This window comes from Protopterus annectens, chromosome 16.part0, assembly GCF_019279795.1.
Source record: "Protopterus annectens isolate FY-2018-M chromosome 16.part0, PAN1.0, whole genome shotgun sequence".
In the NCBI taxonomy this organism is placed as follows: domain Eukaryota; kingdom Metazoa; phylum Chordata; order Ceratodontiformes; family Protopteridae; genus Protopterus; species Protopterus annectens.
In genome coordinates this window covers 643,994,165-644,016,913 of record NC_056750.1, presented here as the reverse complement: position 1 = coordinate 644,016,913, position 22,749 = coordinate 643,994,165, and the positions used below count along the sequence as shown (strand labels likewise).

Genomic DNA, 22,749 nt, shown 5'->3' with positions numbered 1-22,749 from the left:
ATGTGCTACAACATGCTAATTCACTGTAACATGTGGAATACAATGAGACATAAACAAACAAACAAACAAGAATTGGAAGTTAAACTGTTCTTATCCATGAAACAGATTTACTGTTACCAAAGACAATAAGAAGACATGCTCATGTGGTGGGGCTGCCACATGGAGAATGTAAAGGATAGACAGGACTAAAACGAAGGAAAATGAACTATATAATTAAAGAAGGAAAGGTATAATGTCAGCCAGACACAGCCAGACAGATATGTACATTCTAATTTTAGTGCAAAAATAAATTTTGCCTTCAGCACCACTTTACTCTTAAAAAATGGAAGCACATACATACCGACTGAGTTTTACACTCGGTGGCTTCGCTGGTGTCTTCTTCAAGGCTCAGTGTGGCATCAGGATCTCGTGGCTTTCCCAAGGGGCACGGCACGGTGGTGGTTGTGGTGATGTTGGAATTCCAGGGTTCTAGAATTTCTGAGTCTGTGTTTGTGACTTGCACTGGCACATCTGGTTCTGCACCAGGGCCACAGGTATCCGTGATCTTGCCTGACTTTCCATCTTCACAATCAAAAAAGTCTGTGTCCTCCTCATCATCAAGCAAGCTGCCTGAGCTGTCAGTGCAATGACCTTCAGAAAACCCATCACCCACACAATCCTCCATGCGATGCAGAGGTCTCATCTCCAGCTCATAATTACTGAGGTTCTCCTCATCTTGTTCCCACAGCCCTTCCTCAAAGTGGCGATATGGTGTCCTGGACGGAGACTGAGTAATTCTCCTCCGTCTATGTCCATGAACAGAACTGAACTTTCTGTGGCCTCGCCCATATCCCAATCCATTAATCCCATGGGAAGCTGGTTTGAAACCTCGATTTGTCTTGTCCATTTGCTCATCCATCCAGTCCTCATACCATACCTCAGAGTCTGACAAGTCAGGACACAGCTGCCCCCCTAATCCATTATGACCAGCACCTCCATTCTCTAGCAGTGCATGTCGAGTGTACTTAGGAACACTGTTTCGATGCTGAAGTGGGGTATCAGGATAACTTGGAGGCAAGCTTGGGTCAGGAGTAATATCTGATGGAGTAATTCCATTCTCACAAACCTCTGGACTGTCATAGTCAGCTGATGAGCCAGGTTCAATAAGATCTGCATCAGTGTCTTCTGAATCCGGATGGATTTTAATGCCTAAATAAAAAAAAACAAAAAAAAAAACAACTGTTATTCTTTTCTTTAAGGTTGAAGAAAAGGCAATCCAACAACAGCAGCAAAGGTCAACTGTAAATTTAATAAAATACAAAGATAAGCACTTTTGTCTCTTTAAGATAACAGACAGAGTCTGGAATACAAAATTTACACAAGTACCCATGATTTTCAATAGTCTCATAATGTGAATGTTTTTTTTTTTTTTGCATATATGCAGTGAAGGTGTTTACTTTTTATTAGCACATACGTTTCCTTGCACTCACAACAACAGATTATATAAAACCTCACCTTCAGTGGAGTTCTTGCATGCACAAAGGAAGTATTTCAAAACACAAACTGGTAGTAGAGGAAGGGGCAGCATTCTGGCAGTGATCCCATTTACGTGTGTATTAGTACCATCTTCTCACTGCTTTGTCATAATATGATCATTTGGAAAACAGTAAGATGTCTCCCAAACTACAACATATACTAACATTATGATCTTTTATAGTTTGTTATTATTCATATATAAAACACAGAATATAACACATAAGAACTACCTTGATCAGACATTCTGTCATTTTCTCCCTTACAAGAAACAATTTAATTTTGCCATCATTAATAATGCCTTATGTTTGACCTAGCTATTTTCAGTTTTCATACTATTCAGGATTAAACCATTTCATTGGAATCATAAATCTGTGGGTGGAAACATACCTCCTGAGATTGCTCCCTAAAACAATCTGACTTCTGTCTACAAACTATGCCTGTTTGTTCGTGTGTATTTCTACTCCTGTATGATATATTTTATTCTGCTGATCTCGTGTGAGGAGTTGAACATTTTTATCCTGACCCCTTGCACAAATGCATACTCTTGTGCGAGCGCTCACACACACACACACACACACACACACACACACACACACACACACACACACACACACACACACACACACACACATCCTTGTAACTGCTGCTTCAGTTACTTTGATTAACTCTGTTTGCATTTTTCCTACTCACAGTGTAGATCTTTAAGAGACGTGATTAGCAAGCAGACAGATAATGGCGTTTACAATAAAAATTTCTGTTGCTGCATACCGATTTCATACCATGAACAGGTGAACTTTTTTGCACTTGTTTTTCACTTTTTTTGCACTTGTTTTTCACACGGCCCCCTTGATACATTAATTTGTCTCTTTGTAACATTGAATATTCAGTGGGGTGCACAGGTTCTCCAAGCTCATTTTTTAACTAAACTAATGAGCTGGCCTAAAAACCAAATATAAATGCAGAAACCAGTAGTCCTGAAAAAGAATAAGCCATATTCAACAAAGTTAAAAAGTAATTTATAGTACAACAGTTAGCTTAGCACTTTTGTCCTACAAAGGATTTCATCAGAACTATTTGTTTTTAGTTTTTCTAAAGCAGAATGAAGATTTTAATTTTGTCTTCCTTTAATGCAATACTCTGTTTTTGAGGGAGGATGCTCTAAGGCCAACGTGAGGAAACTTCCTCCTTTATTCAGCTTTTGAAGTTTTCTTCATATATTTTTCAGTACTGCTAGGTGGTGAATCTAGCAAAGAGATATAAGACTGGCAGAAAGCATTCATGATTTCTGCATGGGTATCAGAAATGTCATTCTCTTGGGCATTAGGGTTGCCAAGTGGGTCTGTGACAGGTAAATATGGTCATTTATTCTTATGACTCTATTATTACCAAATGTGATTTGAAACTTAAGCCATTAGGTTTTACGTTTTTATGACTGTACTATGGTCAGTTATTTTTTTATTTATATATTAATTCCAGTATTTATGACTATGAAATAGTAGTACATCTTTAATGGATGAATGCCTGTGTAATTTGTATGATGCGATTTTTAAATTGATATTGTTAGACAATCAAGGATGTCAAGCTATAAAGCAGTTTCTTATTTGGAGTTCATTAGAGTTTCATTTTACAGTAGTTACAGTGGATCTCCAAGTGAGTGTTTTTAGTAAGATTTTAGTAATGCTTGGCGTTGTACAAAATAGTTTACTTTAATACTGGAAGATTACTAGGAAGGTAATATGCTTGTGGTGATTCACTTATATGGGTGATCATTAAATTACCCCAGGAGGCAGTGATCATCATCTGAGCTACCAGGGGATGTGGGTATGTCTTTCTGTTCCTGAATGGACAGTTAATTTTTAAAGTGGTGAATACTTAAATATTCAGGGAATAATGTGACCATGAATATGTAAATAATGAAGATTGCTAGCTTAAGATAGTAGTAGTTAATCAGACATTTTGTTAGTGAGTAGCTTTTTTTGTCCATTTTGGCTTTGGCATCAGTTTGTTTAACTTTGACATTTAGGACTAAAGTTTTACCTGTTGTTGTGTTTTGTGCATTCGTGTATGTATGTAGGATGCTCTAAAATGGGTTATAAAGGTATGTCTCTATGAGCAATCATTTAAATATTTAAATTAAGATAAAAAGGTAGGGCGGGTATCATTGGAGCAGAATAGTAGGTGTTCAGGTCCTACAGAGGGGATGGGATGAAATGAACACATAGCACTGAAAGAGCAAGGAAAAGTCATTTTGAAAATGGCTAGGAAGTATTAAGATGGAAAGAATTTGAAAGGAAGATGGAAATGTTGAAAGCAATGATGCCAGAAGAAAAAGGTGGATACTGCTATATCATAGAAATATAGAGGTTAATGACAATGGGGAAGATAGAAAATGCTGGAAGGAGAAATAAAAGAGAGAAATTGAAATCTATGCAAGGCAGGTCATTAAATTAAAGACTGAAAAGGAGAAACACCAGCATATGGAGGTAATGAGGAACAAGCAAGGATCCGAACATAAGGTAAGTACATAATAGTTAAAATAACAGAGGGGGGGCTAGTGGCTTGAAACTGTGCAATGAATAGCTGACATATCAAAGGAGTAGGATGAGATAATTGGGACAAGTATAAACACAAACAGGAGGTTTACTACTTTGGATGGTCTCATCCTGCCAAAAGCATAATGAGAAATTATGAGCTCCAAAGTCATGAGGATCCTGGGGTTGACTGAGGAGTTAGACTATGGATGATTCAGCCAACTTATGCAAAGCTGTAAAAGAAATAACAGGATTTTACATTTTCAGGATTTATAAAGGTATGCATGTGTGTCTCTGCGTGTGCGTATTGGGGGGTGGGGGTTGGAGACGCACAGGTAACATTAACCAATAAAGATCATGTCACTGTGTGGTTTAAAGGAGGGGAAGATAAGAAGCCAAGGGCAAAGAATATGCTGTGGAGTATCAGAGGGGGTCAGTTATGCCAAGCTAGGGTAAAGGTCAACAATGAGATATGGGACTAAGAATCCAATAGGTCGGTGGCAGTGTAAGCAGCTAGAAACAGAGCTCTGGGTAGAGAACACTTAAAAATAAAAAAAGTCTGTAAACTACTTTTTAAAGTGTTTATAACATCCAGAAAGTCAACAAAAAAGAGAAAATTGAAGTAAAAGGAAGAGTAACTGTAAAAAGTCAGAAGGTGACTGAAATCATTGTGGTGGAGCAGAGATGAGTAAACTGGATGGAAATGGCAGCTAAAGGAGAAACTCTACAATCACCCCAGAAGAAAAAAAAATGATGAAATGTACTCTATGAGATTTTCAAGATAAATGGTTCCCTGTTACAATATATAGGGACAAAAAAAAACAGAAGGCTGTAGGAAATATAAGATGTTTTAACTGGGCATTCAGAGGACATAAATGGTATGCAAACTGCTGAAAAAAGATGGAATAAAAAGTGGCGGGACAACAATTAAAATATGAACAAATGGCACACAAACTGTCTAAACCTTAGGATAGGTCACACAGAGACCGACTGAAGTTTACATCAGTACCGCAACAAATTGAAGAATAGGATGGTAAAGACTTTATAAGACCGGGTTTTATACTGCTGATTTTAAAATCAATAGTACAGATAGTGTAAATACTCTTTTAAGGTGAGACTGAGAAAGCAGCCAAGACCTATACTGATTAAACTACAGATATGCTAGCTAAAACAAAAAGTCTTTCTATTTTGTTAGTGAAGTGAAATATGTTAAAGGTTGGTGACACAAGGGTTTATGTGGATAATGACTTTACATTACAAACACAAACTAACAGAAATGTTTTCTTCCTTCCATAAGACTCTGCAGAGAAATGAAACTTTCCCTCAAGTTCTTCTACTCTACCTTCTTTGATTAAAAATCTGCATATGCCTTCAACATCATAAGACATACTAGCAAAACTAAAAGAAGATTTGGAGTCAGGAAAAGGTGGTAAGGGAACAAAAAACTAGCTAAGAAATGTAGAAAAAAAAACTATGGACACTTCAAGGGAGATATTTTCTGCAAAGCCCTTTCCCATTTTTCAAAATAAAATGATGGATAAAAAAAGGAGAGAAAACTGTTTTCCATAAAAGTAGGAGATTCAAAAATAATTCACTGGGAACATTGAGGGAGGACAATACTTTAAAAAAGGACAAATGTTCACATGAAAAAGGGATGTGTTATAATCAAAATGAAAGCTGCATCCTACATGATATTTTAAAAAAAAATCATTGAATTCAGTAAGTACCAGACACAAAACAGATATTTGGCTCATATAAATGCAATGAAGTATTATGTTAAAGTATGTTGAGTGAAAGTAGGATAGATAGCAAATTGCAAACAAAAAAAAATGCTGTGGAAACACTGGTTGAGGGAAACTTATAAATACGAGCAAGTATATTTATTGTAAAGAAGGCCTGGTAATTAGAATGTAAAGATGTACACCAGAAGATATTTTAAAATCATTGCAGTCAATGTTGAGAAAAATATCTTACTTCACTGCATTTTGTATGTTGTTAGGTTGAAGTCACATTTGTTATCAGGGTACTGAGTGGGAGTCTCAATCTGCAGACTTACTTGTCTTCAGAACTATTGGGATACAGCTTGCCTGCCTTAACAAGCTATGCTTGATTGTAAGCGGGTGAATTCACTCTGTTTGCATAGTTATGTTTTGCATTCTGAATACCGCTATAGATATGACAAATATAATGAAAGTTAAAGGGAAATTATAAAAAAATATATACTGGCTGCAGGCATGAGCAATCTTTAGAAATGGATATATAAACTTAAAAATGTATGTAGCCTTGCTATCTAGAAACACAAAAATAGGACAGTTTCAGAAATAGAATGCTGCAAAAAGTGAAATAAACAGATCACTACTTTGTAACAGGTGTTCTCCAAGTCAAAGGAGTAAATCATTGTTTGAGTCTGATTAGACAGGGCTGGAAGAAGCTTTTAAAACAACTAGATTTTGACAATAACCATAGAACAACCAGACTGTTAGCTCATCTCCTTTTCAGTTCAAATCAATAAGTATGAGAATGGTATAGTAGAACTGGCCCAAGGAAAATTATGAATGTTATGGTACATTATTACAGTATACTATATAAACAAGACGTAGATGCCGAAAGCAACACATAGGAAATGGTAACATTTTAAGACAGTTACTACTTCCTCAGTTAACAGAAGTAAAAAGAGGGGTATTAACATTAAAAATAAAGGAGACTGAAATTAAAGAACTTTAGAGAAACCAGAATACAGTGAAATCTCCTGGTAGTGATGGACTTCTAATAGAAGTATAGAAAAGAAGGAGCAGTTGATAATATATACCTGGCTAACACTTTTTTTTCCAGAGAGGGGATGTGTTCTTGATTTTAAAAGCAGTAGTTCTGGTAGTTATACCAAAGAAGGCAAATGATCCTTTTAACCTTCGGGAATACTGACCCATTTCAATTCTGAATCATGCCTAAAAATTGTTTATGATGATTCTGGTAAAAATAATGGCAAATATACTGGTGAGAATAATGGACCTGGTTGTGTGTGCATTTATTGAAGGCAGGCAAAGATTTAACAATATTAACAGAACCTTATGACTGAATAGGCTACACTGGGCAATAAAATGTATTAAAATTAAGAGATTTGGGTACAAAATCACTTGACAGCATGAGTTTAGGATTTATGAAGATTTATCTTTTCAAGCATTTGGGTTTCTATAGACGGAGCAACGTTAATATTTAATATCTGCAGAGAAGCTTAATATCAACAGAGAAGCTTATGCAGGGTAAAGTTTGGTGGTGAGCTGTCAAAAGCATTTAGTCTTACAAGAGGAACTAGGCAGGGATGCCCACATTTACTGTTATTCTTTGTTTTGCATTAGAGCCATCATGCAGGGTATAAGGCAATTAAACATAAATGCATATAAATGGAGAAATGCTACTGAGAAAATAGCCCTTTTTGTAGATGACAAAATATTATATGTCACCAATCTGGAACAAGATACAAACATTATATTTAATAAACTAAAATATTTTAATAATATAGCAGGGTATAAAGTAAATTAACCAAAATCAAAGGCTATAGCAATTAATTATACATGACTTAGTACAGAGATTCCCCTTTCTGGGGGGGGGGGTGACAAGATGAGGTACTTTGGAATTTGGCTGAAATAGGATGTTAAGCAAGCATCCAAAGAAATGTGGGAAGAAATGCTCAAAAATGATTATAAGTAAGACAAGACTATGGAAATTGTTATTTCTGAGCATCAACAATAAGATACAAATGATTAAGATGTTGGTCCAGTTGGTTCTTCATATAGGTCAGGCTGAAATGTATCACTCAAGAGCTAAGATATGGAAGAATATGAAAAAGGAATTTAGGGAGTTTCGTTAGGAAAATAAAAGAGAACGAGTGCAAACGTGGGGAAAAACTGAATGCTGACAAAGGAATGGCATTGTCTGCGACTTCCAGATTTGGAAGCATACTATGCAAAACTCAGAAAAGAAGGATTGTGGATGGATGGATTGATAGACAGTGCCATGCAACACAGATTAATATATTTGATTTTGGACACAGAATATGTGTCTAAATGGAAGCACGCGATAGGCATAGTGGTCAACAAGGCAACAGGATCACAGGTAGGCATTTGGGCAGATCTGGGAAAGGAATATTAAAAAGCATTATGTGCGGTCTTATATATATATATATATATATATATATATATATATATATATATATATAATTACTAAGCATGTCTTTATGTCAAAGGAAGTTAGATCTTGGAAAAATGGAATAACACCAATAAGCTATATGATATATAGAAACAAGAAAGACACAAGAGAAAATGCACTGAGCATTTGGAAAAGAAAAAAAGAAAGCAAGAACAAAAAATTTAAATTTGTAAGCAGATTATAAAGGAAAGAAGGCAATAAAATGGAATGAAGCTACACAAACTTTTGGGTTACTGAACTCAGATCAGGTTGCATATACAGGTCTAATATTAGAGTTTATGGAGGATATATGCATCGCCTACATAGCCAGAAGATGTAGAGCCTGTGCTTTCTTCCTGCCATCTCTCCTCTATGCTGCCCTAATCTTCACTAACCTTCACATTTCACAACTGTCCAAATTTGAACAATGTTATAATAAAACAGCCAAATTTGCAGTAAACTACAACAAAATAATTTGCCATTGCTTCACACTCAGAGAATTAGAACTACCACAGTATCATCTAACTAAAACTCAAACTTCTCTATAAGGCAGAAAATTACTCAGCAATTAACAAATTAATGCAACACTACTCCCCATTACAATTTTACTCACTTGAGAACAATGCTAATCAATATAACCAAATAATCTAATATTGTATATGACTCTCTATATTCAAACAGTGTAGCCAAACTATGGAACCATATTCCAGTACCACTGAAATCCAAGTCAACATCTAAAACACAGCTAAAACTTTGTCTATCAAATCTATGGTTCTGCTGCTGTATATCTTAAGGATAAATGCCACTGTAGTCTTAATTTTGCCATACCATCAAACCATTTCTCTTCACTTAGAATCATATTCCTCTGTACCATTCTTCACCAATACCAGCATCTCCCAGCCATATACATAGTTTTATAACAATACACATCACCTCATATCTATACTTCTAATATAAACCTTATGATACCCATATATAATTGTTTCTGATCCTGCTTAAATCCCAACCTGTTAACTACAATATTAACATTTCTGTCCTACCAGGCTCCTTCCTTCACTTTTATTCATTTGAATAAGATTATTCTTATGATGGTGTTTAGATCTATAATGGGTAAAAGAATGGCAAAGGTGATGTGAAAATTGATAGATATGGATCAATGTAGTTGTGTGGAGCGAAGGCAAACACTTTACACCATTAATAGAAAAATCGATGATCCAGAGGGAAGCAGAATGCAAAAAAAAAATATCACGGTTGTTGTTGGATCTTGTTGCATAGAAAGCAGTCAACAGAATAAGCTGGGATTTTAATGAGTAGAGCAAAGGAAGCATTTGTATTGCCTGATAAAATATAAGGTTGATTAGGACGATATATGAGGGATTGGAGGCAAATGTTAAATTGTGTGTGTGTGTGTGTGTGTGTGTGTGTGTGTGTGTGTGTGTGTGTGTGTGTGTGTGTGTGTGTATATGGTTCCTCTCTGATGAATTTTGTTTGGGCAAATGAACTAGGCAGGGGTGTCCTCTTTCTCCTTTGTTATTTGCATTATATTTAGAAACATTGGCAAAGAAAATAAGGGAGTAAGAAGTTCAAGGATATAACTGGCATGATAATCAAGAAAAGATGGCTTTATTTGCAGATGATATTATTTTATAGCTGATAAAATCAGAAAGGTACATTTCAGTATTGTAGAACATTCTGAAACAGTTTTATGTCTTTTAGGATACTCAAAGGAGATAAAACAAAGGCAATAGCTGTAAACTATGTACGTACACACAAATTGGTTCAACAATACCCATATATATGGGGACATTATAAAATGAAGTACTTAGGAGTATGGATAAATATGGATTCTGTTATGGCAGCTAAGGATATGTGGGAAGAGACTAAACAAAAGATAATACAAAAACTGAGAACTGGAAGCTTATGGATATGGATAGCAAGATGCAAGCAGTGAAAATGTTTTAATCCCTTTAGTTTTACAAACAGATTAGGCATATTTTTATCAACCAAAGGACACATAGAGGAGAACAATTAATAAAGGGTTGAAAGATTTTATCTAGTAGGAGAAGAGGGCAAGAGTCAAGTGGGATAAGTTGATCCTTTCAATACAGCAAGTTTGTTTGGGATTACCTGCTTTGAAGGAGTGTTTCAGAGCTACAGAGATTAGGCCCATATACATAGCACAAGCAGAAGGCTATAATTCAAAGTAGAAATGAATGATAATGAAATGGGGCGAAGCTCAAGAAACAAGGAGAGACTGGGATTTTGTACTCAGATCTTTAAGAAGAATAACAATAACCATAAAGAACATTATACTCATAAAGTAGCAGAAGATATTCTAAGAACTAAGACAACACTGGGATGGAGAAAAGAGATTCAGCTGATATGTATGGCTGCACTTAAAAAAGAGAGTGCTGGAATTGACTGGAGAAAACAGCCATAGGAACTAAGATACTGCTAACAAATAACTATAGCGGAAAGGAAGTAGAATGGGAAGAGGTCAAGAACTCATTTGGACTGCAGGCTAGAGATTGCCTTCCCTATCAAGGACTGATATCAGATTACAGGCAAAGAGAAAGAAATAGTGCAATCCTGAGTGAAAGACCAGCATTGGTAGAGATTTTAGTAGAACCTAGATCAGAAGCTTCTGTTAAAAAAGGGAAAATTAGTAGGGCATATAAACTATTGCACGATAACTATAGGAATCAATCAGAGGAGATTAGAAAAGGAAGTGAGTATGGATAAGCAATTCACAAAGAAACAATGGGGGATATACATACGTTTCCCAAATGTGCACTAAAGTCTAGAAGGTTTTGGATCTTTGCTTGAAAGTGTTTGCATGGGTATTTGTATACCCCAAGCAAATTCCAAAGAATTTTTCAAGTAGATTGCAAATATTGGAGGTGTGATGGGGAAGAAAGTGGTAATCGGGAACATATTTTCTGGGTGTGTAATCAGTTGGCAGACTTAAAAATTTCCTTGCGGACTACTCTATCAGAAATACTGGGTTACCAAATTGGTGTAACTAAGGAAATGACTTTTTGAGCTGTGATACAGAATCAAAATTGCCTAGCCATAGTAAGGCCTTGCTGAGTTTAATTCTGGTGGCTGCCAAAAAGAAAACTATTACAAGAAAATGGAAATCAAAGTCTAAACTAACTGTACTCAAAGTCGTGGATATAGTAACACAGATAAAACAACTGGAAGTGTGATCTTCAGAGAAGGGTAGGAGCAAATTGCATAGAAAAAAATAGGAACTGCTGGGACAATACATGCAGAATAATGATATGGAGGAGAAATGAAGTTTAAGGGAAGGTGGGAGTTGAACAAACTTTGTAATGTTTGACTGACAATGACTGGATAGATTATAAGTGATGTAAAATGTTTGCAACTGAAAATATGTCAGTATTGTTTGTTTTCATTTATATAAATGTAAAAAATAAAACCACACAAGCGTACTATAACGACAAAATAATAAAAGAAATGTCACTCCACAGCTGACACAGAGAAATTTTAATTACCAAGCGCTTTCATTCCTAAAATAATTGGAACTTCATCTGAGTAAATTAAAAAAGTAGTTTCCTTCCATTTAAATAACAAATTTGGTGCTAAGACCAAAGACAAGACTTAAAGGTATAAAACCTGTATACAAATAATGATTAATAGCTACAATGAAAACAATAAATATACATAATCTAAAGAATTGTAAAGTCAACCCTAAAAATATAATGCTAAAAAAAATGGAAACACATGTTTAAAAACACATATTCAAAATACTCATGTAAAACTTAATAAAAAAGAAAAACATATTGCCATATTTTATTATATAAAACACATAAATATGCCACCTAAAATTCATTATTATTCAGTCTATAACCTACCTACCTTTGCCTTTAACACACAACCAATGGAAATTAAATTGTTAATCCCTGGTTTAAATACAGCATTCAAAAGAACCTGCCAATATAACTCTCTTTGTTTTAATAATAGCCCCCAATCACCTTCTCTAATGGGATAAGGGACTTTTTCCAAAACAGTAAAAGAAAATTTTCTGAATTCCCCACATACAACAGAATGTTTATAGAAGGCATTTCAGGCATTTTTGCTACTTACAGCATAAACATGCTGCTATATCCTGTTTTTTAAAGAACCAAGTTTCTGGTGGAGAACTCATTACCGTTATTTTCATTTTATCTTTATTTATTTATTTTATTTTATTTTATTTTACATTTGTTGACCGGGCTAGTCCAGCTGGATATATGTCTATTTTCAGTGGAGGCCCGGGGAGATAAGCTCCAAACTTGAACATTAAAGTGAAAAATAATAGAAAATCTTGCTAAATACATAAAGTAACAAGACAGATTCAAACATTATAAACTGTGGCATAGTAGTAACATATAAACATACAGTAGTTAGAGAAAACAACGACAAAAAAAAAAAAAATAACATGTGATATACAATGGAGAATACTATCATAATGTACAGAGAGAAAGGATACAGGAAAGTAGGAAGATGGCAGTTGCATATGTACACTTCTTTTTTTTTTTTTTTTCTTAATAGATAATTAGGAGATGTACATCAGTGGATGCAAAAAAGGAATAGATTTTGGGTTCTAAAGATGAGGGGTTTAGTCAGGGGTCAAGAAAATAAAGTTAGTCAGGATTAGTACAGGGGCAGAGCCATTGTGTTTTAAGGTAGAGCCTGAGTTTCTTTTTGAAGAGAGGTTTTGAGGGAATAGTAGAAAGTTCAGAGGGAAGCAAGTTCCAATCTTTACCAACAGTGTTAGAGAAAAGGGAATCTCCGGCCCTGTTGTTTGCTTTGTCAATATTTACAAGAAGTTTGTGTGCAGATCTTAGGGACTTTAGGTTATGGTAGGGGTGAATAAGAGTAGATAGTATAGGTGTTTTGTTAGGTTGATAAAGAATTTGATGGGCTATGCCTAGTTGATTAAGTTTTAGTTGCTGTTGAAATTCAAGCCAGCCTAGTTGTTTTTGATTAATACAGTGGTGGGTTCTGCAAGTGTTGCCTGTGGCAAATCTGGCTATGTTGTGGTAGGAGTTTTCTAATTTCAAGATATTCTTTTTTGATAAGTTAGTAAATATGGGAGAGGCATAGAGAAGGGGTGAGATAAGGTGGGAGTGGGCTATAGTTGTTCTAGATTCTGGAGTGAGGAAAGGTTTGATTCTGTAAAGAGAGCCTATTTTTTTGTTAATAGTTTTCAATGTGATACTTATATGGGTATCGAAGTTAAGGCTGTTGCCAATGGTAATGCCTAGTAGTTTGGTAGTAGGATCTTGTGATATAGGTGTGCCATTTTTAGATGTTATAGTAAAGTCTAAACGGGGAGATTTGCTGGAAGGTGTGAAGAGGAGGAGTTTAGTTTTTTTTGGGTTAAGTAGTAGACAGCATTGGGCAAACCAATTTTCTACAGAATTAAAGATGTGTTGTGTGAGGGAGTGAAGATCAGATACAGATGTGGCTGAGCAAATTAGTGTAGAATCGTCTGCGTATTATATGCATGTGGCTTGGGGAACTACTTGGTGGAGGTCACTGATAAATAAAGAAAACAGGAGGGGACCCAGTATGGACCCTTGGGGAACGCCAATGTTGACAGGTAGTTGGGAGGATAGAGTGGAGTTCCAGAGTACTGCTTGTTGTCTGTTATTTAAGTAGGACTTAAACCAGTTTATAGGTTTGGTTTCAAGTGACAAAGATTGAAGAATGTGTATGAGTATGTGGTGGTTGACCATGTCAAAAGCTTTGGATAGGTCTAAAAAAAGTGCAGAGGAAAGGTTGTTGTGGTTACGATTTTTGTTGATTGTGTCTGTAAAGGAGAGTAGGGCAGTGGTGGCACTGTGGGATGGTCTGAAACCGTGTTGGATATTAGAGAGTAAGTTATTTAGGAGAAGGTGGTCAAGCAGTTGCTTGTGGATACACCTTTCCATTATCTTAGATAAGGGAGAGAGTAGTGCAAAATGAATGAAAAAAGCAGCCAAATGGAGTTCTCTAGCAGTACAAGAAGCATACCTCTAAAACCACTTGAAATTTAATTCAATATTTCTTGAAAAGTTCTGCAGTTTGCTTAGTTGCTGATTTCAGATATCAAGCCTCATATACAACTTTATATTTGTGTAATGTGCATCACTGCATATGAGTTTAAACTGGGGGTCAAGCATAAATCCAGTGGCAGATGACTTCCCTATTCAGAAAAAAAAATGTATACATTTTTATATATCTGCTTTAAAAACTTAGTGCAGATATAGTCTATTATGTCTGAGTCTAATTTTTTTGTGGGGGGGGTCATACATAAATCTAGTGACAGAAAACTTCCCTATTCAGAAGAAATATATACATTTTTTAAGTTGGATGCACTAAAATGTTAGTGCTGATAAATTCTAGGCATTATTAATGCATTACATGCATCATTCATACTTAAAAGTTGGGGTATTTCTACTCATAATGGAAACAATTCATAATGCAAAATGTCAGGTTCTTATTGTCAAATATCTGTAAAGACTTGCATTTGGTACCTCTTTATAAAAAGACACATATCAGTCCCCCTTTTGAGAGTTCTTAGTAAATCTTTCAGAGAATTTTACTGGTACAGTCCATACACATAAACATGTTATTCTATCTTTAGAAATTTAAATGCTACTAATTTTTACAACTGATACTACCCCTTTCCCACCCTAAATGCAAAGAGTTTTAGCCAAGGCATGCTTCCAGCTGAAAAAAAAGTTGCTATTTCATAGAAATACCTGTGACTTCTTGCTTTTGAAATAATACCTCAATAATTATATATTTTGGCTTTTGCTGCATACCCCGCTGTAAAGAGAAGTCATACACTCGTACCAAATGGAAACCATATTTAATGTAACATGCAAGGCTCTTTGCATGCGTCTGCAAAATCTTGCATTTAATACCTGTGCAAAGGCCATTTGCAAGTCCCCTACTGAGAATTTCTGGTAAAACATTCATAGAGAAAGACTTGGTGATTCACATACAAACTGCATCTTAGACTGACATTCTACCCTTAGGAGTTTAAAAGCAACTCAAAGCTGAATTTGACTCTATCACATTGTTGCCCCCAGAAAAGAAACATTTTGGCCATGGCATGTTTCAGGAGAATTGTAAATTTGAGTTTTGCTTCTGATGAAATGGTCAACTCAACACAAATATATTTTGGATAAGTGATACATACTCACCCTGAACTGAAGTCATGCCCATACCTATGGAAACTACATACAATACAGTATGATAGGCTCTCATCCTCGGATAGCTTAAAATCCCACATGTATTACTTCTAGATAAAAGTTCATTTTTATTCCTCTTTGATAGTCATTAGTAACACTTTCAAACACTTTTAGAGAATTATACTTGAAGACTCATATACAAAATACAGTAGGGCTGGTATTCTAGCCTTATGGGTTTAAATGCAACTCTGTTGAATATGACTAAACCACATTTCCCTCCTAATACAGGAAGATTTTGTCATGGCATATTTCCAATTATTCTCTCTCTGTCAACCTAGCTATATATGTATGTAGTTTCATTGTGCTTGATTTATTGATCTGAAGTAGTAATAAGATATTTTATCTGAACAGATTTTGCAAAATGAATGCTATTGTATGTGTGAACGTTAAGTTTAATGGGAATGCACATTTTTCTTTTCTTCTTTTTTAGGTTATGCAAAATTAGGGTGCAGCTCAGGATTGGCAGTCTGTATTGCATTTATTTTTTTATCATTGTTCATATGAGGTAGGTAAGGTTAAGATTCATGTGTAGTGATTGTATGAGGGAGAAAAAGTAGGAGATACCCACAGAAAAAACAGAGCAGCTTATGTTACTTTTTTTGGGCTCTTTGTACCCACTAACTGACAATCATCAGACTCAGACAGCCTCAGGGGTGGCTCAAGCGTTTTTCTTCTTTTTTTTTTATCTCAGTCCTGTGAGCATGCCCCAGTGAGGCATCAGGGAGTGTTGTGCAGTAGGCTGACAGCAGAGGATGTCCCCTCACTTTACCAAGGGTTGTTCCCCTAAGCAGCCTTGCCCCTCTATTTGAGGCACAAGTAAGATAACACTGCCAAATGTCCTCTGAGTGCATGAAATCCCCACCTTCCCCCAGGAAAGACAAGCAATCCATGCCCCTTCATTTCTCCCCCTGCTTGCCTGCTTCTTTCAGTGGCACAGCAGCTAAACGAGACCCCAGTTGCCTTGGCCAGGCTAAAACTATGGTTCACATATGCTGAAGTCTATATACAGTGTGGTAAGGAGATTTGGTACTTTTCCTTGCATTAGTGCAATCTGAGAGTTAGTATATGTAAAGCAGCGGGGAAGAAGAGATGTAAGCAGAATGTTTTTTCGCTTTCTGTTTATCTTAGAGAGTTTTTATGGCAACACTGGGTAGTCATTGAGATGTAGTTTGATGGTTTTTGTAATAAATCCATCTTAACTTGATTTTTACATTTATGCATGCATGTGTATATATATATATATATATATATATATATATATATATATATATATATATATATTTATGTACTTACAAAGCTATATAGGTACACCATTTATATTGAATATAGAAAGCAAACCTGCTGCTGCCACCCAAGCTGAAGTAAAATGGCTGAAATTGTTAAAATCAGTTCCTTTATTAACAAAAATAAAACGTAATCCTGCTGCTGCTGTCTGGATAAGAGCTTTCGGTTGTTGAACCTTTATCAAATCCTAAAGAAAAAAGCAGCTTACTTTCATTTAAAAAGAGCTTCCTGCAGCTCATTCATTCAATCAACCAATAAAGTTTAATCCAGGGGCATTGTAGGGGAGACACCCAGTTTTTCCTTTAAGAACAGGAAAAATCTGAAAAGGCTCTTATGCCATGGGAATCGTCGAAACTTGGACACAGAACATTCACCTGCGAATAAAGTAGGCACCTATAAATGTGGATTTTGCAAAGCATGTCGACATATTAAAACAGATAACTTATTTATACATCCAACATCTAAGAAGGAATACAGGTTCAAAAGATTTGCGAATTGCAGGAGCAAAAATGTGATTTAGATTGCTCAGTGCCAATGCTGCCCAGCCTTCTATGTGGGGAAAACAAATAGAATGTTCAAGAAGCATATCCTGAGACACTGTCAGGACATTAGAAATCAAGTAAATACGAATGCTCTGTATAGTCATATTAAAGCTAGTGGAGATCACACTTTTAAATTTATGGTCGTAAGCAGGCTAGTAGAAACAATACAAGCAAGGGATCTGGCCAACTATACCGAAACTGAGGAAACAAAATGGATTATGAATCTTAGAGTGGACCAGAAACCTGGATTAAATGAAATTGTACAGCTCAAACCCATCTTGAAAGGAAGGGTCTAAGGAAATAATGTACATGCATTAATTCTGTGTTATTTCACTTTAAAAACTCCAAGCTTTTAGTTAACGCTAAGTAAATAGAACATGCACTCTGAATGAGAGGTGTGTCCATACACCAAAACTTTATTGGTTGACTGAATGAATGAGCTGCAGGAAGCTCTTTTTAAATGAAAGGAAGCTGCTTTTTTCTTTAGGATTTGATAAAGGTTCAACAACCGAAAGCGCTTATCCAGACAGCAGCAGCAGGATTACATTTTATTTTTGTTAATAAAGGAACTGATTTTAACAATTTCAACCATTTTACTTCAGCTTGGGTGGTAGCAGCAGGTTTGCTTTCTACATTTACTTGGTTTCCATGCATACTGCCTTTGGTGGTCATCTCAGTGAATCTTTTTGTTTCTATTTATATTGAATATGCTGTTTGCCAGTCATTATTTTGATGAGATGGCTGACAAAACAGCTGATCAATGTACCATGTATGAGATCGCTGCTATAGCAAGGAAGAATTTTATGCCCTTTCTCCACTATTGTGTGTTCTTGGAGTTGGTATATATAATTAGCATGGCCCCCCACACTAGACTGTCAATGGGGGGATTGTTTCCCAGCAAAAATGCGAGTAATTTATTTTGCATGTTCTAACATTATGTCCTGAGGCACTCACACTTTCTTGTTGGCCTTTGATGATCAGTAACTTTTTTCAACACCTTTACTGTATTATCATTTAATTCAAAGGTAAACATACAGTTATATAAAAGAAAAAAAAATATTAACATGTACCCAGTTATAAACATTATACATCACATGTATTCTTTTGTATAACTATTATCAATCCAGCATTGCATAAACTGCTCATTTCATACCTTCCCTCAAACCCCATTCCTCCACCAAAACATTCTTCTGGCTGTATTGTTTCCAAAAGTTCCAGTTTTTGTCTATGTAACTTGCTCCAACCATGTTCTAAAGCTTCCACACTGAATTCTTTTATCTCTGTTACAACATTCAGTACTTAAAATGCAGTTGGTTTATACTCAAATTTCCATTTTTTAGTAACTGCTTTTTTTTAGCAGCCACCAAAATTAAATCTAACGAGGCTTTACTATGTCTAGGCAATTCAGATCCTGTACCCCAGATCAAAAATATAATTTCCTTAGTTACACCCATTTGCTCATTCAATATTTCTGGCAAAGTACTCTGCAGGGAATTTTTAAAGTTTGCCAACTCATTACACATCCAAAACATATGTGCCCAGTTACCTGTTTCTTCTCCATCATATCTCTAACATTTGGCATCTACCTGAGGAGAAATTCTTTGGATTCTGCTTTGGGTATAACAATATGTATGGAAACACTTCCAAAAATCGTACATCTTCTAGACTTGTTTGCATATCTGAGAGCCATATGTATGTCCTCCCATTGTTTCTTTGTGGCCCTGGTGGTCGAACAATCGTCTCCGGAGAGGATTCCTGGTGACATGAGTGACCATTTTGGAAAGAATCTGTACGGGTTGTTACTAATACAGAAGGTGACTTTAAAATTTTCAGTTATGCTGACACTGATGTTGAAATTTCTTTAGCCAATATTTTGACTAAAGGTTTAACTTTTGTTCCATCAAGGAGAGCAGATCTTGCTAGTACTATTTTGGACTTAAAACTGTTCACACATAAAATGAACTTAACATTGTTGTTTGGTTCTGATACTTGTTCTGATGGACAATTCAGAGTCAGTAGTTCATTTAATCCACCACTCCACTCTTTATTAGTTATGTTTGAGCATATTTGTGAAATGGATATAAGGTCACTATTGCGTAAATTACATAAATGTGATGATATGTATAATTTAAATAAGGATGAACAAGATTTGATTTGTTCTTTATGTCATTCTAATGTAAGGGTTATGAAACCTGATAAAGGTGGAGGGCCTGTCTTTATGGATATGGGTGACTATCAGTATAGGATTTTAAAATTTTGAATACCGATACATATGAACCTGTGTCATTGAATGAAGTGAATGGAGCATATGCTACAATTAAATTCCATATCAATGACTTGCTGGTTGACTTCCATATTGATATACATTTGTATAATTATTTGAATATGCCTTCACCATTAATCCCAGCTATTTTTGGGATCCCCAAAATCCATAAGTACTTATATGACCCCCTTTACAATCAATAATGGATGGAAGAAATTCCATCACTTATGCTTGTCCGAAATTTGTAGATAGTAAATTGAAAAGATTTCTCGAACATGAACTCCAAATTTGTAAAGATTCATGGTCCTTTCTTGAAGAAATCAATGAGCTTGAATTTAAGGCCAAATTTAATTTCCTAACTGTTGATGCCAGAGACCTATAGATAGTCATCCCTCATAAGTTATGGATTCAATGGGTAACTGATTTTTTTATTAAAGAAAGGAGCAACCACTGAGAACATCAGCCTAACAGGGAAATTATAAGATTTAATTTTGGCTAATAACTCCTTATATTTTGATGGCCAGTATTTCTTACAAAAAAGAGGGGTTGCTATGGGTTCATCACGTGGGGCCAGTTTTGCTAACGTTGTCATGGCCCTGTGGACACATGAGTTTTTATTTATGAACCCCATTATTAGAGAGAAGATATTTTTTTACACCTGTTACCTGGATGATATTTTTATCGTCATAAAGGGTAATGCTGATACAGGTTTAGAATTACTTGAATATTTTAATAAGTCTACTGATTTTCTGGAATTTACTTCTGATTATAACTCAGATGTGATTTCATTTTTAGATACTGAATTAAGGAAAGACAAGGCAAATTTTAGATATACCTTGAAGATTTTTAGAAAAAGTACATATTCCAATTCTTTTTGCATTTTTCTAACTCCCATCCTTTTCACCAAAAACGCTCTGTTGTAAAAGGCCAATTGGTGAAAGTGGCTAGGATGGTCAGTTTAGAACAAGATTTTTTTACTGAGTGTGACAATTTAAGGGATATGTTGCTTAAACGAGGTATCCATCTTTTTTAGGTGACCAATTAATTAATGAAGTACAAAGTAAGAGATCTACTGGGTTCTTTAAACCAATTTTAAACCATGAGGGCTGGTTGGAAAACCCTGGAATATTTGGTGACCATAGAGTTCAAAAGAGTAATTTATCAGCAACTGGCTTTAGTCTGAGTTTCATTACCCCTTTTAGTATTGATGCTATTTACCATAAGGAAATCTTATATAAGAATTGGAACCCATTGTTGGATGATATTAATTTACAACAGAAATTGGGTGAGCACCCTAGGGCTATTTTTAAGAAAGGTACCAATTTTAAAAAATTATTTGATTCTAAAAATTCATTTGATTCTAAGAAATTCCCTTTAATTAGATGCCCTGGAATGTATACATGCAAAGCTTGCCCTTATTGTAAATATGTTGATACTGGCAATAATCTTACGGTCTGTAATATCAATTATGAGATTAAAGGTAGGTTTATTTGTAACTCTAAAGGTGTTGTTTATTTGGATAAGTGTTTGTTCTGCAAAATTTTTTATATAGGTAAAACAGAACACAGATTTAGAGAATGACTATATGAGCATATTAATAGTATTAATAAAGTGCATGTTCATAATACCCTAGCCAGACATATTATGACCTTCCCAGAACATCTTTTTAAATTTAAAATAATTGAGTAAGTTTCATCTGATGAAAGAGGAGGTCCTTGGACTCTTAAACTGGAATGCTGTGAACTTAAGTAGCAAGTTTGATTAAATACATATAGCTTTCATGTGTTGAATGCTACATGCTCAATTGAGTGCTTATTAAAATTGAAGGCACTGGATAGGTAACATTCTTGATCTTAAGTGTTTATATTTGATGGTTTTTATGGTTATATTTCCAATTTAATATGTTCTATTCTATCATACTATATGGTAGCCAAGTACCTTTATGAAGGAATTGTTTATTTAGTTGTAGTTTAGTCTTTGAACCACAAGATGGTGTTGTTTCCAAAGATTTGTCTTAGTGATGTAATTTCCTTTTGGGTCACATGATTTAATGGGGGTTATTTAAACTGTGTTTTTTACTTTGCTCTTGTTGTCCGAAGAAGTTTGTTTTAATAAATATGGACAAATGTGCTTACATCATGTAAAATTCCATGTCTCATTCTTGATATACCCTTCTGCTTCTCCTTAGTTCTTGTATTACTAAATATACCAACTCCAAGATCACATTACTGTGGGTGTAAGGGGCAAAGGCTGACATGTTAGTCAACAGGTTACTTACCAGTAGTTACCGGTCAATGTTTTGTACTGTTGGTGTTCTTGGCTCCATCATTTGAAAGCCGGTTAAGTGGTGGCATTTTTATATATATATATATATATATATATATATATATATATATATATATATATATATATATATGGATCTATGTTGATTCATCAAAATTACGTTTCATTGAAATGTAAACCATCAAACTCACTTTCGCGAAAGTGCACTTTGTCGAGAATGCACTTTCACGAGACACAAAATAACGAACCCCCCCACAAATGAATAAAAAAAAATAAAAAAACAAAACACTAAATCACATGTATGCAGGGGACAAGCCCACCTGCACCCCCCATGTGGGGGGCTGCACCCCCCACACCCCTCTACTTAAATATACTAACTTCGAGATTGCACTACAGTGGGGAAAAGGATAGATTCCCTTATCCCCACTGTAACGCGATTCAGCAAATTGGCTTTCATGAAAGTGCACTTTCAATGTAGTGCACTTTCTCGAGAGTGGGCTCGGCCTTCTGTTTGTCGATGAAATGCACTTTCAACAAACAGGAGACCCATATATATATATATATATATATATATATATATATATATATATATATGTGTGTGTGTGTGTGTGTGTGTGTGTGTGTTTGTGTGTGTATACAAATGTATGAAACATGTAGAATACTATATGTGGGATACAGTACTGTGTTTAATGCTTATCTGACTGTGTGCATGTGTGTGCATTTAGACACAGTTAAGTACTTCTGATTTCCTTTTCTTAATATTTTTAATGCAAAACCATATAGTAAACGCATGTTAAAGTAAATTTAGCTGTTTATTATGGTTGCCATCAGTGGTCACATTTACTTTGTGGACTACAAAATGCTCATGCACTCTAACAATGTAAGGACTGACTCAA

At 35.3% G+C, this 22,749-nt stretch overlaps 1 protein-coding gene across 1 annotated transcript in view; it reads right to left on the bottom strand.

The window, feature by feature from the left end:
- LOC122790799 (junctophilin-3-like) overlaps positions 1 to 22,749 on the bottom strand; it is a 1,554,848-nt gene that overhangs the window by 264,762 nt on the left and 1,267,337 nt on the right. Inside the window, exon 5 of the mRNA XM_044058421.1 lies at positions 341 to 1,188. Within this exon, the coding sequence (XP_043914356.1) occupies positions 341 to 1,188 (848 nt within the window). The remainder of the gene's footprint in view (positions 1 to 340; positions 1,189 to 22,749) is intronic.